This window comes from Periplaneta americana, chromosome 3 (genome assembly GCF_040183065.1).
Source record: "Periplaneta americana isolate PAMFEO1 chromosome 3, P.americana_PAMFEO1_priV1, whole genome shotgun sequence".
Classification (NCBI taxonomy): domain Eukaryota; kingdom Metazoa; phylum Arthropoda; class Insecta; order Blattodea; family Blattidae; genus Periplaneta; species Periplaneta americana.
The window spans coordinates 153,399,456-153,413,885 of NC_091119.1; the positions used below are offsets into that span (position 1 = coordinate 153,399,456).

A 14,430-nucleotide genomic window follows, 5' to 3' on the forward strand; every position below is an offset into this window, starting at 1 on the left:
TATTTTGTTTGCCGTGCCTGCTATTTGCTAAGGGTAAAGATACGACCTGGACATGCACTGGTGTGTCAGATTTAAGCCATTTGACACAGAAAATTAAGAAGCATGAGGAACCTATTGCTCATAAGAATGCTTGTCTAAATTTATCAGTCCTTGGAAGAACAGAAATCAGGCAACAACTTAGCTCAGCTTTCAGATAGAATATTGAAAGACAGAATGATAACTTAAGGACAAATCGCTATGTTCTTTCAAAGATAATTCATCATCATCATCATCATCATCATCATCATCATCATCATCATCATCATCATTTTAAGGCAATTATCTGCTTTAAAGAACTGTAGTAATTTTTTAATTTTTCAGAAATGAAATATTGCTTAAATTGTTGGAAATCTATGTAATATAAAAGTAGTGAACCCCTTGTCATTTTAGGCACGAACCGCCATTGCACAACGTCTAGCTTTCATGTTTACATTACGTTTTATTTTCATTGTGAATGGGCCTTTAGAGTAACCTCACATCCCCTTCCGAAAACGCATTACGCCTCATGAGACAGATCCATCTGTGCGCAGTTCACAATATTACGTCACGCCATCACAGTTTTTGTTAATGCTATTGTAATTTATTACTGTAATGAATAATGAAATGGAGAGTGCCGATGAAATGATGTAGGAAAACGGAAATACCTCAAGAAAAAATCTCAGAAACCTTGGCTCTGTTCACCACAAATACGACTCCCTATTACCGGGACTCGAACACGTTTTAGCAGTCATGTTGTGCTCTGCCAGAGGTATAAAGGAGGATTTATAAAATACATGAAACGAAAGACGAGAATCTTCGTAGTAAATAATACGTACTTTTATTATATAGACTTTCATTTCAGTATAGTAAAAAATAAGCCTCTATACTAGGGATTTTCCGAAGATTAAAGTTGGTAACATTGTCATGTGATTCAGCATAATGCTATCAGATATTTTTGCAGGCCCTTCTTTACTACTTAAAGCAAAGGTTACTATTACTTCCTAACAATATTACAGGTGTATTCATACAGTTATATCGCTTCCAGTTCAGAATCGACATGCGCAGCGTAAGGTGAGCACTTAAGGATTGTGCTACTGAAATGGCATGCGAGCGTTAAGATCATTTTAGCTCTTTCAGTATACACTCAGAGTGGTAGGCAGTTCGAAATTTAAAATGTAAATTAACTTCTGAAAGCGAGATTTATCGAATAGTTAATAGCTACATTAACATTAATGCTGAGCGAGATTTATCAAGCATTTAATATCAGTATCTTAAAATTTTTATAATTATTCGAAATGCTTAGCGCTATTTATACAGTGTGATTTTTTCGCTAGAGGCCTCAAACTTTTGTATATAAAACTGTCATTTACTTAAAGTTTGTCTTCAAATTTTGTATGCACATACCTTCAACAATGTAAAACAGGATCTAACCCCTCGCAATAGGTTTGGACTCTTCCAGTGACCTTGATTGACTTTTGTTCTGCTACACTGCATCACCGTAGTGTTGGCTCGAATGTATAGGGATGAACAATGTACAGTACACAATCGTAGAGAGCGTGATCCTCGTTCGTAAATACTAGCAAACCTGTTCATTTAAAGCATGTCAAAGAGCATAAGTACTAAAGTCACGGAAGCATGAAGTTCTTCACCTTATCTTTACATTTTCTCCATGGACGGTTTATTCTTACATATTATGCATTATACTGAAGAAAAAATTATTTATGTAATAAAGGCCTGCGTATTTAGTAATTTTTCCTTTCGATAAAGATATTTATAATAGACAATATACACTTCAAGAATCTGGAATTTTCTTCCTGCCAAAACCGGTCGGACGCTATCGTCTTTCAATTATTGAAATACACAATTAGACCTACCTAATTCAATAGGTATAGTAAATTACATTCACGTTTAAATATAGGTGTAATATTCATAAGCAATATTCAATAATGTAAGGTTTGTTTTCAGAGTAAATTGATTTTCTCTTAACACGTTAAACACAAACAGTGATTTGGCCTATATTTAATTATCTAAATAATTGTGTTTGACAAAAATGACAGTTCTAAGTAATTATCTTTACATTTATAATGTGTTCAGATTAACTGGTAATTTAGATAAGTTTCAACCGGCCTAATAATTTTTATAACGTAATAATAATAATAATAATAATAATAATAATAATAATAATAATAATAATAATAATAATAATAATTATTATTATTATTATTATCGCTATTTATGTATTTGTTGTAGATGTTGAGTGGAAGAGAAGGCCTCAAGGCCTTAACTCCGTCAGGTAAAATAAAAATATAATATAATATAATATAATATAATATAATATAATATAATATAATATAATATAATAGGCCTATAATATAATATATAATGAAATAATAGTACATTATGAAACGAGCCTATAATAATAGTAATTAAGACGCAAGTATGTTTGTTTATGAAACGAGCGCAAGCGAGTTTCATAATTTTCATACGAGCGTCTTAATTACCATTATAGGCAAGTTTCATACGACTTTTTATGCTCGACCATATTTCTAACTTGAAATTATTCAGAAATATTCATTTTATTTGTATCTGACAGAAGATCGGAAGTGACCTTGTTCATAGCTCGAAATTGTGAGATGTGCGCAGACGCGAAAGTATTGATTTTTTCCGAGGAACAATAATGTCATTGGCCTTGATGTAATGCAGAGAATGTATAACCTGGAAATTGATTTAGAATTGAAAAAACGAGATGACAAATTGAATTTATTTGAATATTATTTACAATTAACGCCAATTATTATAGTAACAGAGCATAACCTTCTGCGACAGTATTGGATTTCCAGCCTCCGTGACGTTTCCCTCGTCTTTCGATTGCATATCCGAGAATAATCGAAAACCTGAACTTTAATGAATAGGTGTACTTTAATGACATGCATTAAAGGACTGCTACCAGGTGTATAATTACTACATTTCGGCATTGTCGAGCATAAAATAAAATAAAGTACAGTAAAATAAAATGAAATGGAATAAAATAAAATGAAATAAAATAAATGTATTATTTTAATATGTGTGTGTGCGTGTGTGCGTGCGTGCGTACGTGTGTGTGTGTGTGTAAAAAATTATTTGAACAACCGGTGCAGTAATATTAGTCAGACCATTAACAACACTTATTGATTCGGTAATTCTTTAGGAAAAGTGAAGAAAAGGAGGCACAATTTTTACTTAATTATTGCTTTCTGCGAAGTTTTATACACTGGTAAACTTGTCTTGCTTTCCGCTTGCAAATACTTTGAACATGGCAATCGAAAAATATTGCCTACCTGTACATTCTGCAGTTGTAGCTGCGCCATATTGACTGTATAACGTCCTCCCGTTTCTCGCCTGCCTCGTACATCACGAACTAAAACATAAATATGTTTATTCATCTCACTAATGAAGTGCTTTCTTTTTCAGTGACAGGAGATACAAGCCCAGCTACTGGCATACACCGGGTAAAACACCCTTGTCTCCCCTCACAATAGGACAATTGATAGACCAAGCAGCAGAAAAATGGGGAGAAAAAGAAGCCTTTGTATCGCTATATCAGGACCAACGCTTCACTTTCAGAGAAATAAAGGAAAAGGTAATAATAACAAGAATAATGTTGTTTACCCTGTGATTCACGGTTGTCGAAACGCCTGCTCTGCGTGCTCTCAAGAACCCGCACAACATTTCCTTAAGAGTGATGATTGTACTTTATCTTGCTGAAAAGTGAACCTTATTGGATTTGTACTGGTTGTAGTATGAGCACGTAATACAGGCGCTTTGATATCCCTGCTGTGATGTCTGTGGTGGCTCTGCATCATGCCGGTCCATGACCATGGAGGTTCGCATTTGTGAGACTGATGTCTAGTGTACGACCAAAAGCATCCTCTATCCCAGACGTCTCCAAAAGCGTACTCTCGAGTAAGCCCCTGAACGGAACCGAAGCCAGTACGTAATGAGCGCTCTCTGCCTCACCCATCTCCACCTGTACTGTACTCAATGTTTATGCGCAAACGAAGAGCAGTGGCGGACTGTCATTATCATCGTATTTTTCGGAGTGTTCCACCGTTTCATAATGTCTTCTAATCATGGACGTAGTACATTCAAGGATGAATAGGAAGAGAAATGTTTTTGTGTTAGTGGGGAGAATGTGAAATACTTAATTTGTTCGGAAATTCTTAAGGGTGTGTTAAAATTCAACATGCGATGACACTACTCGACTCTACACAAAGAATATCATACAATCACAGGCATGTTGGACACGTGAAAATAATTTATTTTGGGGCTATCTGTATAACTGTTGGTTATACATAATAATCAGTATATTACAATACGCTTAGGCCTACACTCAGTTCGGCATGACAAACATATAGTTTTTCGTTTAATTTTAAGTGAAATGCGTAGGCCTATAAATATTTTGATAAATATAAAACAAGAAAATACAAACACAAATCACACACGTGTCCTCAGTCTTAAACAGAAAAAGCTTCTTGCTACCTATGTTCTGGCTTGGAATATTGGAAAATCAATTAAGCCTCTTACAGAAGCGCATTTGTAAAATCGTGCATACAGAACGTTACAAAAATACTGTGTGCAGAACAAAGTCAAAGTTCAAGAAAATTAAATTGTTTCCAATTACAGTTCAGAGAAGGAATGTCAAGATTATAAATGTAATTAGAGCTGAAATCGAAACCACAATTAACCAGTTTGCAGCTTACTCACTTGCATTGGACGAAAGCACAGATAGAAATGACAAAGCTCACCTAGCCATTTTTATCCGAGAAGTTAATGAACATTTTACTGCGTCTGAATGTCTTCTAGATGTAATTACAAAATAAACTGGAGAAGATCTTTTCCAGGCACTGAAAGGCACTATAGAATAGAAGAGGTTGAATTTGCAATGGCTTGTGTCAATAGTAGCAGACGGGGCTCCAGCTTCATAGTACGATGTATAAATAATATACAAACGAATGCTATTTCTTATTCTTTTGATGTTATTATGTAAATTTAAGCAGACCGTTGCCGCAATCCCCCACTGATCGCTCCCATCTGTTGAGGTACGAGTCTCTTCCCCTTGTCTAGCCTTACAGCACACTGTGTTCGACGGGCAGCATCGAGAGCACGAATGACGATACGCTTTTTGGAGATCTCTGCTCTATCCTATCAGCAGTATAAATAGGGTGGTGAAAGTGGAGGGTAAGCACAGTAACGAAGAAAGAAAGAAAGAAAGAAAGAAAGAAAGAAAGAAAGAAAGAAAGAAAGAAAGAAAGAAAGAAAGAAAGACAAGAGAATTATGAGTGTATGAAATGACATGGATTGTCGAAAGATCATTTCTGTAGGAATTTGTATTCCCCCAACAGAACCTAAGTAATTACCATATTTCCTTTTATTGAAGAATTAGAAGCGAAGTATGCACATGTGGTTGCCACAGCGTATAGGTAACTAAGTATGGACACTTCGCGTCGGTACCTTTGATGTAGCCGGACTGATTTCAATGACTTTCAAGCCAGCTAGAGCGTGAGATTCTGCTTTCTCCCTAGAGTTGGCGCTGACATCACACCAGCTAGCAGTCGACACAGCGGAAATATAACGTATATAATTAATACATCTAGGTACATTATGTACTCAAATAAAATAAATTGGATCCATAAAATAATAAATCCGTCATTAACTGTAATGTCTAGACTCTAGAGTTCCTTTATAATGAGAGTTGAGACGTTGACCCCATCATCAATTAAAATATGTAATGATTTGATAGCACTGAAAATGGAAAAACAAAACTCTTATGAGAAGTAAAACCATATACCTATATTATATTATATAGAAATATTAAACGAATTTGATACATAATTTTATAATGTATTATATTATTTTATAATATAATTTATATCTGAAATATAAAAAATTATTATTACAACTAGTTTGTCACTGAGAAATAAGGAAAAGCTGTTAACTTGAATTTATTTTAAGCAAAGCGTTATTGGATTATGCAATAAGGTAGGCGATGTTTGGATCCTGTGTTTCAACTCTGTAACGCAATTATTATCTTAGCGTATGCTCGATTACACTAACCTCTAGCGCTTGAAAGTGGAACTAAACGCCGGCGCACAGAGAAACAAAACACAGGAAAATTCGCTCAGTGTCCATTCTTTATAATCCCTATTCGCTGGTTGTCATTTCAAGTGTTGTGATTAGCTGGGAGAGACGCATTGTATTAGGCCTAAAGCAAGTGTTGTATTGTATGTTTCCACATATTCACGACTTTTTTTATATTCTAGTGATATTTAACTTATGTTATCTCTTTCTCATTATATTTTCCGATAATGCTATATCTATAATATGATAACTTGAGTTACTTATAATCATAATTTTCCTTACTGTGTGTACCTAAAAATATTGTGTTCATTGTATGCTTTGTATTTTACTATTTTACTATATTATTATTATTATTATTATTATTATTATTATTATTATTATTATTATTATTCTCTCATATTTTTATACTTTATATGTCTAATTTATTTTAACTTACTGTTTACATTTTATTATGCATTTTCCTTTCTTTCTATATGTTATATAGTCCACGCCTGTGGAGTAACGGTTAGCGAGTCTAGCGAGTCTAGCCGCGAAACCAGGTGGCCCGGGTTCGATTCCCGGTCGGGGCAAGTTACCTGGTTGAGGTTTTTTCTGGGGTTTTCCCTCAACCCAATATGAGCAAATGCTGGGTAGCTTTCGGTGTTGGACCCCGGACTCTTTTCACCGGCATTATCATCTTCATCTCATTCAGACGCTAAATAACCTAAGATGTTGATAAAGCGTCGTAAAATAACCTAGTAAAATATATATATATATATATATATATATATATATATATGTTATTTATTATGTTCTATTTATACTCACTTGCTGTTTACATTATATTATGATTATTTACTTCAGTTTTGTGTGTGTACGATACTTTGTAAATTTGTAGTGTTTTTTGTATCGCAGTTTTACTCCTGGTTGAGTGTTAGAGGAGGCCGTATGATCTTAACTCTGCCAGGTTAAATAAACCATTATTATTACTTACTTACTTACTGGCTTTTAAGGAACCCGGAGGTTCATTGCCGCCCTCACATAAGCCCGCCATAGGTCCCTATCCTGAGCAAAACTAATCCAGTCTCCATCATCATATCCCACCTCCCTCAAATCCATTTTAATATTATCTTCCCACCTACATCTCGGCCTCCCTAAAGGCCTTTTTCCCTCCGGCCTCCCAACTAACACACTATGATGCATTTCTGGATTCGCCCATACGTGCTACATGCCCTGCCCATCTCAAACGTCTCGATTTAATGTTTCTAATTATGTCAGGTGAAGAATACAATGCGTGCAGTTCTGTGTTGTGTAACTTTCTCCATTCTTCTGTAACTTCATCCCTCTTAGCCCCAAATATTTTCCTAAGAACCTTATTCTCAAACATCCTTAATCTCTGTTCCTCTCTCAAAGTGAGAGTCCAAATTTCACAGCCATAAAGAACAACCGGTAATATAACTGTTTTATAAATTCTAACTTTCAGATGTTTTGACAGCAGACTGGATGATAAAAGCTTCTCAACCGAATAATAACAGGCATTTCCCATATTTTTTCTGTGTTTAATTTCCTCCCGAGTGACATTTATATTTGTTACTGTTGCTCCAAGGTATTTGAATTTTTCCACCTCTTCAAAGGATAAATTTCCTATTTTTATATTTCCGTTTCGTACAATATTCTCGTCACGAGAATTCTTATTATTATTAATTTTATTTTTATTATTATTATTTTTATTTTTATTATTATTATTTTTATTATTATTATTATTATTATTATTATTATTATTATTATTATTATTATTATTGTTAAAGCTGTCTCTAGCGGAAGTTGTAGAAGATATGTTGCCAACGTTTGAAAAGTGGAAGTGTAGTTATTAGAGGGAAATGATATTCTCTCATCTAACCCATCCTGACCTTGTGACAGTTCTCGACCTCCTGTCACTTATATGCGTGTTTAGGCTTTCACGGTGACTGATCAGAAGTATGGTCCGTCCCAGGAATCTGTAAAGTGACTTGGCGCATGTGGGGACGGAGTCTATCTGTGCCGGAGAGTGTTGCGGTCAGTATCAACTCGAGACCGCTAAGGGGTAAGATGTTCGTGGTAGAAGATAGAGTAGAGTTCAGATAGAAATGATCTCCTCCCTGGAAGCGATTGGTAGTTTCGTTCAACCAATGCCTTCACCCAGAGCGGGCATTGGTCCTAGCCCTCTCACGTACCACTTGTGCACAGGTCTTATTTCGTCTTTCTACTCCACAGATTCCTGGGACGGACCATAGGCTTTTGGGTATTCCATCGTGTCCTGTAACTCGACATTTCGAACGCTTCGGAACTACATAGAGATTCCATCATCAGGGATCCTGTCACTTTTCCAGGACCTCAAATAACCCACTCTATCTTTGTTACAGTCCTCGACCTGTCACTTTGTCAATTCCGTATATAAAGCTATGAAAGAATAAAAGACTATGAATGCGATTGTAAGGAAATAAAATTTCGCGAGATAAGCTGAGTTAAATCATAGACTTTATAGATGAAGGTGTAAAAACCTAGGCTATATGGTTTCGACGTTCAAGGAGATACGTAATGCCTGTTGAACGATAAACTTTGAAGCATGTAGTGCATTTATAATATTTTAAACGACGTTTAAAGATAACACGAAGAAAATTTACTATGTTCATTATGGAACGTGATCGTGTAGAGGACGTCACCGTCATAAATCGGGATTTTGTTCAGAAAATACAAATTTATTGATAGCAATGACCTTGAAGAAGGCTCTGTGTTCTATAGTTTCTTATATATATAAACGATATAAATAGAAATACTACGTCTCAGGTAAGGTTATTCGCGAACGACTGTATAATATATAGACAAATTAATGACGAATCCGATATCGCCGCCTTACGAAACGATCTTAACTTTATTGAAACCTGGACAACAGAAAATAAAATGAAAATCAATGTCAGTAAAAGTAAGTCAATATCCTTCTGTAGAACGCATAAAGAAATTTGTCTCAGATATCAGCTGAATGGTACATCGGTGCTACAAGTGAACACTTCTAAATAGTTAGGTATATATTTAAGTAACAAACTGGGTTGGGAGGAACAAGTCACTAATACCCCAAGCAAAGCCTGGAAAGCACTACATTTCTCTATGCGTATTCTGAAGAAATCTAACCGAAAGTCAAAAGAATTAGCGTACAAAACCCTTGTTCGCCCAATTATGGAATATGGAACAGTAGGTTGGGATCCGTACAGACAAAACCAAATCGATTCAATAGAAAAGGTCCAACGCAAGGCAGCAAAATACGTCAAAATGGGAAAGGGACATGGTGAAGAGATAGTAAAAGACTTAGGGTAGGAATCTCTCAAATCAAGACGACGAAAAACCAGACTCACAGCATTGTTTAAGGCACAAATGGGACACAAAGCATGGACCGACATAAATGCTAGATTAGCAACACCGTCATACTTAGGCAGGGCAGATCATATTAGGAAGTTTAAATGTAGAAAACAAAGAACGGACGTGGCAAAATTTTCCTTTGTTAACCGCACAATAGTAGACTGGAACAGCTTACCTGGGTGGTCCTCTCAAAATCATAGATTTAAGGAAAGATTGAGAAGATTAGACTGAAAATGTAATTGTAGGTGCAGTGTAACTATCTAAGTTGTGTCATGTAATTAATTAAGTTGATATGTAATTAATTAAGATGATAATATGTAATTTAGTTAATATGTAAATAAATTAAGGTGATGTGTAATTAATTAAGATTATATTTAATTAAATTGATTTGTAATTAATTAAGGTGATATGTAATTGATTAAATTGGTAATATTTGGGTGAAATAGAAGTGGCCTACTTATAAGTTAGGTTTACTTTTGCTTATTGTAGGCGTTATTGTAGAATAGTTTTTATTTATAGTCCTAGGTTTATTGCATCTATTTATTTATAGTTAGAAATAAATTTAGGTTTATTTTGTTTCGTTTTTTTTTATTTTTTTCTTTTATTGCTGTAATTATTGCAGAATTTGATGATATTATTGTATATTATACATATATCACTGCCACCGGGTGTAGTGTTACTAAATAAATAAATAAATAAATAAATAAATAAATAAATAAATAAATAAATACATACATACATACATACATACATACATACATACATACATACATACATACATACATACATACAACACCGATTACAGCTGTTATAGCACGAGTTCACTGCCAATCGCACATTACCAATGACAGGAAAAAGAATTACTGAAGCAAGTGTGCAGTAGTTGCGTCTACCACGCACTCCTATGCAATAAAGCCGCTTGTGACCATGCCAAGGGAAGTAGGACAGAAATTGTTTTTATGCTTCCAGAAACCTGAATCATTTCCTGGATGCAAAATATCCTTAAACCAGAACTGAATGGAACGTCCCTACTTCTCCTTGATTCATGGACGGGTCTGACTGATGCCTCACGAGCCTTTTCGGATGATGTGAATCTATGTATTGCAGTGGCGTAGCGTCAATGTAAGCTAAAAAGCTTAGCTTCCCCAGTTAATAATAATTTCATAATAAACCGGCAGTTTATGGAGAAAATTATTTATTAATTTTAATAGAATTTTTATTTACGCGTTAAATATTGTGATGCGGCAGCTCAGGATGATTTGTGATGCAGCAGTAAACACCAGCTTCCAAGCAAACTGGTTTCTTCTGTGTAATCCCTTTCTAAATAAACTACCCTAGTCGCAAGGCAACAAGAAGCTAGCTTTAACATTTAAAATAAGTAGTTTCCGAGTTATCCCTTTTCGTCAGTTGTGTTCAGTTGAAGTGTTAGTGTGCATTGTGGCTGATATAATAAATAATGAGCGAAATAACAGTTCCTGACACCAATTTGCTTGAATTATTTTAGGACAATTGTATTATCAAGACTGACTTACGAACAAAAGTGTGATTTAAAAAACAAATGACCGACTCCCTTGCTGTCAATGAAGGACACAACCAAAATACTTACGTAATGATACTAATATTGTGATTTCTCTAAGTATGACAGGAGTGAGCTAATGTTATACGTATACGTGTCTATTTGTTAAGAGATATGTGTAAACCGTGAAATCATATTTTACTACGTATCATTTGAGGTCATGCCTTATTGGTGTTACTTACGATGTTCCAACCAATCTTCGACTGCTAACTTGAAACTGACTACTATTTATTTTAAGACTGTATTTTTGTAATACGTTTTCTCATCTTGCATGAAAGACAACTTGAGTTAGCTTCCCCTGCTCAAAATTTCATGCTACGCCACTGATGTATTGAAGTAATTTCGTCAAAAACTACGCGTTGCTGCCAGCCACTGGATGTTTATTTCTTCCGTTAGTACAAGTTATTTGCACGACGAATTCAAGAATTCGTTAGGTGCGAAGAGCAGGCACCAAATCTGCACGACAGAATAATATGCATTCTAAAAATGAAAAGTTTATTTATAATCAAATGAGCATTAGTGATAACACTGAACAACAAGAATTTTGCTCCGACTTGAAACAATGTGTCCCTTATGGTTTGATGTTCGCTGAATCCGAAAATGCATCTCTTTTCTTCGTATCACGTAAGGTTTTCAAGATATACTATGATTTTACTTTTCGATAAGCGCTCCCTCAGGAAACATCTGGCGCGGGTTCTGGGTATAAACCAAGACAAAAGCTAATGCATTTTATGAGTTCATGTCTTATTTCCCGTTTCTTATGGTTGTTAACAAGTTATTTAGTACTTCTAATACTGTAAGGATGATGTCCTGAATGATTTGAAATTGATAAAGGTGGAAAACTAGACAAAGATAGTTAGAAGCCGTAAGGAATGGAAGAAAGTTGTTGAGAAGGCCAAAACTTTCATCTGAGAGTTGTAGAGCCTGAAGAAGAAGAAGAAGAAAATTTCATAACAGTTCAAAGTGAGGTCTATGCCAGTGTTTTGCAACTTTTTTTTTTACTCACGGCACACCTTAGACAGGCCTAGACACAATACGGCACACTAAAATGTTAATTCCCTAAAAATATATATGATGTGACTCTTAATATAATTACGTAATGTAATTAAATTTATTATTATTATTATTATTATTATTATAAAACGGAAATCGACTCTTGCATATTTTATTAACAATTTATGAACTTTAATTCACTGAGGAAAGTACACATTTCTATTACCAATATTAGAGTAAATAACTCTACTCATACTTTCAATGTAATAGGCTAATTCAACCTGCTTAGCTGCACACAGGTGGCTGATCCGCGGCGGAATTGTTGACAGTGCAAGCCTAATTTCTTCATTGATGTATTTTAGTCTCTCCTTCTTTAATGTTTCAATTTCAGTTACCGTCGAGAAGCCCAGTTCACACATATATGTAGTTGAAAATGACAATAAATATTAACTTTTACTGCTTCGTGCATCACAATTTTCAGAGGAGATGCCAAAGACTTAGCAACAATGGTTTCGCGGTGAATGAGACAATGGTCGCTCCGTATGTTAGGATATACTTCACTTCCTTTCATAGAAGCGGCTCCATCTGTAAAACGCTAACGCAGTTTTCCCATGTTAATTCATTATGGACTACATATTCATTAGTTGTACGAATATTTCTTCACCGGTTGCTCGCTCGGGCACTTCTTTTCTCAAAAAGAAAAAATGCAATTACATTCCCATGAATATACCGAATGTAGGAAAGCAGTTGTGTGTGACCGCTAATATCGGTGGACTCGTCGATCTGAAGTGAGAAATTCTGACTGCTCTTCATTTTATCATTCACAATGTCTTCGGTATCACTGAACATGTCACCAACTCGGCGGTTAATTGTGTCAGTAGAGAGAGGAATTTATTTTTAATTAATTTTATTAATTTCTTACAATAATAGGTAAAAGTTCCCGTCACACCTTTCACCTTATGGAGGCACACCGGTTGCGGAACACTGGTCTATGCAATGAACAAACAAGGGTGTGGTTTTCAGTATTTAAAGAAAGATTTACCGGTTTGAATGAAGGAAAATTAATAGAGGGCATTTTCATCGGTCCACAAATTCACAAAGTAATGAATGGCTGATCCTTTGTTTGGGGAAAAACTTTCCGTTACAGAAAGAATGGCATGGTGCGCTTTGAAAGACTTTCGCTCAAAATTTCTTTGGAAATTCTAGAATAGACAACTGCATAGACTTGTTGTGGAAACCATGTTAAATGCATATGACAAAATGGAGTGTAATATGTCTCACAAAATATACTTTTTACATTGTTATTTGGATTTCTTTCCTCCTAACTTGGGAGCGGTAAGCGACGAACATGGGGAAAGATTTCATCACAAAATATCTGAAATGAAAAGGTGAGATAAAAGATCATCATCCAGCATGCTTGCAGACTATTGTTGGTTGCTTGTAAAATACAGTCGCGGGTCTAGTTATAAACAGAAATCATCCAGAATATTATTTTAAATATAAGTTCAAATTCCGAGATTTTTCTCATTATACGCATGAAATATTTTTATTGTTTTGTGTTTTAAACTATGTAACATCATTTTTGTACCCAGTACACATTTTAAAACTATTATGAGGCAGTATGAATCCATAGTCTGTTGTAATTTTATCAATAGCCGTGAAAAATTAAAAAAAAACAAGTTTTGTCATAAAAAATTCAATTCATTTTTCCCGGGAAATGGTACGTAATTGAGCAATTTGGATTTTAAATTCAGATTTAGGGCACATATATTAGTAATATTCACCTATTTTTATTTTGGAGCATGATAAAAAGTAAAAATTTGTTGTTCAGTGTAATCGGACCCATGTTCATATGACATTTTATTCTCAAAATGGCCTGTAGAACTAATTCCTAAAGTGCGAGTCATTAGTCGTGAATCACCCTGTAATATTTATTTTTCAACCACATTCTGCCATTTAATTTCCTAAATAATTATAATTAAACATTGAACAGAAAAGAAAGTTGATTAATGAAGGAATTATTATTCCAGGCGGACTGTTTAGCGGCGGGCCTGCTGAAACTGGGGCTCAGCCCCGGGGACAGACTGGCTATCTGGGGTCCGAACTCCAGTGAATGGTATATAGCTCGATTTGCTGCAGCCAGAGGAGGGTTCATAGCGGTGAGTAGTGCTATACAACTCTTGTCAAAAATAAAGATTACTGTCACACTCTGTTTGCCTGATTAAGATTTTTCGAACACTGGTGTCATATTGTATGGTTTAGCTTCAACAGCATTTGTATAAAACTTTTTTTTTATAAAATTAAAATTTAAGTTGTTATTACCAATATTCCATGCTTATTGTTCATTCTGTACA

At 34.9% G+C, this 14,430-nt stretch overlaps 1 protein-coding gene across 1 annotated transcript in view; it reads left to right on the forward strand.

The window, feature by feature from the left end:
• The first annotated feature begins 1,038 nt into the window (after positions 1-1,038).
• The window catches only part of LOC138696677 (medium-chain acyl-CoA ligase ACSF2, mitochondrial-like), a 41,403-nt gene continuing 28,011 nt past the window's right edge, over positions 1,039-14,430 (forward strand). Inside the window, exons 1-3 of the mRNA XM_069821960.1 lie at positions 1,039-1,089; positions 3,469-3,637; positions 14,107-14,235. Of these exons, the coding sequence (XP_069678061.1) occupies positions 1,076-1,089; positions 3,469-3,637; positions 14,107-14,235 (312 nt within the window). The 5' untranslated portion in view covers positions 1,039-1,075. The remainder of the gene's footprint in view (positions 1,090-3,468; positions 3,638-14,106; positions 14,236-14,430) is intronic.